This window comes from Paramisgurnus dabryanus, chromosome 3 (genome assembly GCF_030506205.2).
Source record: "Paramisgurnus dabryanus chromosome 3, PD_genome_1.1, whole genome shotgun sequence".
In the NCBI taxonomy this organism is placed as follows: Eukaryota; Metazoa; Chordata; class Actinopteri; order Cypriniformes; family Cobitidae; genus Paramisgurnus; species Paramisgurnus dabryanus.
Genome location: NC_133339.1, coordinates 41,251,509 through 41,256,509, shown reverse-complemented (window position 1 = coordinate 41,256,509; position 5,001 = coordinate 41,251,509). Strand labels below are relative to the sequence as shown.

At 39.5% G+C, this 5,001-nt stretch overlaps 1 protein-coding gene across 1 annotated transcript; it reads right to left on the bottom strand.

The window, feature by feature from the left end:
* Nucleotides 1-1,944: 1,944 nt before the first annotated feature.
* On the bottom strand, nucleotides 1,945-4,702 carry LOC141281971 (uncharacterized). The gene is made up of 5 exons (XM_073814125.1): nucleotides 4,583-4,702; nucleotides 3,305-3,356; nucleotides 3,120-3,158; nucleotides 2,841-3,005; nucleotides 1,945-2,765 (listed from the first exon to the last, which is right to left on the bottom strand). Exons 1-5 carry the CDS (start codon nucleotides 4,700-4,702, stop codon nucleotides 2,149-2,151), a joined length of 993 nt encoding a protein of 330 aa, XP_073670226.1. The 3' UTR covers nucleotides 1,945-2,148.
* Between the last annotated feature and the right edge of the window lie 299 nt (nucleotides 4,703-5,001).

Genomic DNA, 5,001 nt, shown 5'->3' with positions numbered 1-5,001 from the left:
TTCTCACCTTGAAAAGTGATCGCGCATACAAAGTTGGCGACGTGTTTTCCGTTTTCGTAACGGGTTTCAAAATCGTAGAAGATGTACTTCTCGCTAGCATCCTTGGGATTTATAGGCCGAATAAAACACTGATGCAGCCCCTCGGTACCGAGATCTTCGCCGCAATGGACGCATTGGACGGGCTTGCATTTGTGATTATCTCTAGCGCCTGAAACATCGTAGCGTCTATTGCACAGCTTACAGTATTTTATCATATCGCACGGCACACGGTCTCTGCCCCGGGGTATTTTCTTGTGAGCTTTGTAACAGAAATCGGATTTGCAGAATCGCAAACAATCGGAGCAATGTACGGTTCTTTTAGGATGTTTGTAGCAATCGGGGTCGAAACACACATTGCAGATGCGGCTACAGTGGTGATGATTAACGTCGTTGTGGCCTTTATAGCAGAACCTGCATACGTAGTTGGAACCGATGAACGCCTTTAGATTGAGAATCGTGTAAAAGTGTTCGTCGTGTAAGTAAAGGTGCAACGTTTTTGGATGCGGATCGCTCTGATTTGCGAATGTTTCTACCGGTCCATCTGTTGTTCTGTAAAAAACAACTATTTTGACATCATACAGACTTTTAAACTTCGCTATGTCGCAAAGGCCTATCTTGTCTTGAATCGAGAATCCCGCGTCATTTTGAATGACCGCGGCGCGTCTTTCCAGGTCGCTCTCAGGTAATGCGGGATCGAGAAAATGTGCGAGACAGATAGAGAAGCACAAATTATTAGAGATATTCATAGGACAAAACAAACTCGTCTTTTTTCTTTTGATCACCTGGTCAAGAGCCAAATCCGTAAGTTTGCGTCGAACACCTCCCTGTCTGTTCGTTGCCACAGTAGCGCCTATCTCGACCATATCATCACACAATAGTCGCTCGTCGCTCTGTAAATTTTTTTCTATTTGATCTGTAAATAGCGTGACGTCGTAATTATTTCCTGGGGATAAAATTACAGATACATCAGAATTGAGACGCGGACCTCTTAGTGTGAAATTGTTCACACTGTTGTCACCTCCGATTCGTCTGGCGAATGTTACCATTTCGTTCATGGTGTCGTGCAGGCGTATGTGATACGATGCTAAATCTGTGGCTCTAATCTCTCTCAGATTCATGGATCTTTGCAGTTCCACGCTATTGAAACGAGGTCTCGGATAAACGTGAAAGTCATTTACGGTTCCACCATCGCGTATCAACGCTTCGATGTCGACTGTGCTCAGTGACGGTGTATCGGAAGGGGGCGTCTGTATGGGTTCGATAACATCTGTAGGGGGAGTCGAGGTAGTAGATGGGCCTGAGGTGCTTGGTAGCGCGCCGCCATCTTGGTGTGTGTATGCATAAAGCGTATTTAACAGTTCTCGTAGTTGAGGGTCCGAATCAAAATGGGTGAATTGCTGCGACGACTCGGAATTCGGATAAGCATTTAACAATTGTTGTTGTGACCTACCGGCCTCTTCAGACACTGCACCCTGTGACTGATCTGAAAGAGAATGACAGCTATGCCCAACGTCTGAACAATTTTCATTATTCATTGTACAATATTTTTCAGATATTACAAAAAGTAGATAACAGTAAAATCTTAAACATGAGGTAGATAAATGCTAGAACATGAGGTAGATAAATGGTAAAACATGCGATAGATAATTGCTAAAACATGAGGTAGATATATGATAAAACATGCTATAGATAATTGCTAAAACCATAAACATATGAGGTAGATAAACGCTAGATGAAAACAAAATAAATGATAAAACATGCGGTAGATAATTGCTAAAACCATAAACACATGAGGTAGATAAATGGTAAAACATGCGATAGATAATTGCTAAAACATGAGGTAGATATATGATAAAACATGCTATAGATAATTGCTAAAACCATAAACATATGAGGTAGATAAACGCTAGATGAAAACAAAATAAATGATAAAACATGCGGTAGATAATTGCTAAAACCATAAACACATGAGGTAGATAAATGCTAGATAAAAACAAAATACATGCTAAAACATGAGGTAGATATATGGTAATATCTTAAACACAAGGTAGATAAATGTAAAATAGCATCGGATATAGAGTAAAAATGCTATGTCTTATAAAAATTACACTATGGATAAAATATCGGGAAAACCATAGCATACACGGCTTCGAACATTAGACGTCTTTCTCTTATCTGTTCGCGCGTTAAGTCGTGCAAACGACCGATTGAATTGTCGGCAGTTTGAATTTGGTGGCGTAAATCACGAGCTATTTCCTCTATAGCTAAACGCTGTCTATCTAGACCCAAGTGAATAGCACCATCATGAGCATCCAGCTGAACATAAATCTGACGTACGCGATCGTCTAACTGCTGAAGTTTACGGTCGAAAGTGTCTAATCTGCTATGAAGCTCACGGTCACGATTGTCAAAATGGTTTTTAAACTGTTCAATTTGAACCAGTATTCTGTTGCCAAATTCATGAACCGGTTGAGGATTTTCAATCTGTTCGTATAAGTTTTCATCGATGGGAGCTTGAATACTGTTTGGTGTCTGTTGACCACTCGATGGTAATTCGTCGTCATCAACCCCGAAGGCTTGATCACTAGCGTTCATCTGCGACTCGGACCAGTCCGACTCATCATCGGCGCATGCGCTATGATCACTAGCCCCGGATGACTGCCCCCATCCGCTCTGGTGTGAGTTGCTACAGCCTGGCTCGCAATCGCTGCACCCGATACAGTTTTCTGCATGAGTAAACAAATCAGAAATAAGCAAGCTGCGACTACAGTTTATAATCAACGAGTGAAAAGATGACTCACCGTATAGCGGCAGGACCTCTGCAGCATCACCGTTGAAACCCTCCTCCCTCAAGGGATCTGAAAGTTCTATCACTTCGTCCCCCTCGTGTTCGGCTGTCAAATCTATGATCACCTGTTCAACACTCGGTTCGCGTGGAAATTCACCCGTAGTCGAATCGGCAAACCCTGAAACACAGATTTATTACCATTAAAAAATAAAATTAAAAATAAATTAATTAAAATAATTTAATAATATTAAATATATAAAACAAGCAAAGATTAATAAATAAAAACATTTACCGTTGCCACTGCCGTAGTCGTTGTGTAGAGGTATAGTCACTATTTCAAATAAATAATTTAGTATTACACTAATAAAAATTACAGTCTCTGAAATTTTTTAAAGAGATTTAAATGATTTTTTCATGCAGCATTGACTATCACAAATAATTTTCTGCAAAAAGATATTAAGACAATTAGGGACTTACGTAGATCTTCAAAGTCAATAAGCGAGTCATCACAGGAACCTAAGAAACATTCCTGTTATCATCAAGACATTAAAAATTAAATATATAATTGGTTGGGGGAGATTACAGAGAGAACTATTATCATTGCGACGTCTTCCGGTTTCACATTCGGTTTCTGTAATATCTTGAGTTGCCTACAGATGTGGAGACATGGAGGTAGATTAATATAAATTTTTATTTACATATGCAGAGCGGCCGCCCTGAAGCTCAACACTGTGCTCAGCAACAACAGAACCAACAGTGCTCTCGCTCTAGTGTAACAAAATGAAAAGGCCCAATATGCAGTCACATGGCGCCCTCTACTGGAAAACTTTGTCCGCAGCACCCCATTTTGGCTGCGAGAATTTTCATTCCAAAATGGCTGCCGAAATATCATTCCAAAATGGCTAACGCTCTAACGAAGCGCTATAGCGACTGTTGCCAAAAATGAACCTCTGTGGGCTAAAAACAATACAAAACAAAAACAAACACATCGAACGCATTCCTAAATGAATACAACCATTTCCGATAAAATTAAAAAAGTGTTAACAATTTATTACAGCAGTTAAATCTAAAAATGTAGCAATAGTCAAGCGTCCTATAATTTCGGCGTCATCAGCGTCATGCTACGTCATTGTTTGTGCGACATACAAAAGTTTTTATTTTCACAAAAGTATCAAAAACATGAACCGCATGCAAAGGGATAATTTTCAATAATAGACAAAAGCTATACAACAGTTTAGCTTAGCCTAGAGACACGTTAAGAGACGTGAGTTTTCAGAAACTTGATTTTATAATATTGTAAGCATTAAAAACACAAATCGGAAAATACATCCTGCTTTTCAATGTCCTGTTAAATCTCTCTACGACGCTCGCTTTCAAATCGGTGGCGGTAGCGAAATGGTAAATGTCGTACTTTTTCATCAAATCTTGAAAATGCTTGTTAAAAAATTCCTTACCCTGGTCCGTCTGCAATTTCTGTGGAACTCGTCCCTCATTGAGTATAGATTCAAAGGCTTTAGTAACCTCCGGACCGCTCTTATTCTTTAGCACACGCGTCCATGCGTATTTACTAAACACGTCTATGCAAGTCAGTAAAAATTTTATATTATCGTTCTCCGTGGAATAAGCGGTCATGTCGACGAGATCCGCCTGGAACTGTGTATCCACACCATAAACAACTACTCTATTCCGTTTGTATTTTATAGGAGCGGTTCTATGTAATGTATATGCGTCCTCCCCTGACAACCACTCTGAAACCTGCTGATCGGTAAGCCTAACGCCCGTGTCCTTTAAAACGGCATCTTTTAAACGCTTTTTACCTCCTAACGAACCGGGGTTAGACGGCGTGTAATATGCTTTCTTCATGAGCTCTGCCATGTTAGCTTTTTCCCCGTCCGCAAAAGAATGGGTGACAAAGGTTTTATGCTTCAGACTTTATTTAAATGGTTACATAATATGGTTACATACGACATTAGCTAAATAAATGATTACATAGGAGTTTAAAATGGTTACATAGGCATATTTAATAAATGGTTAAATAAGTATATAAAAGGGGTTACATGATGATGAATACAAAAATGGTTACATAAGTAAATAAAAATGGTTACATGATGATGATTACGAAACAAATGATTACATGTAGGATAGATAGATAGTAACATTGATATGACTTTATA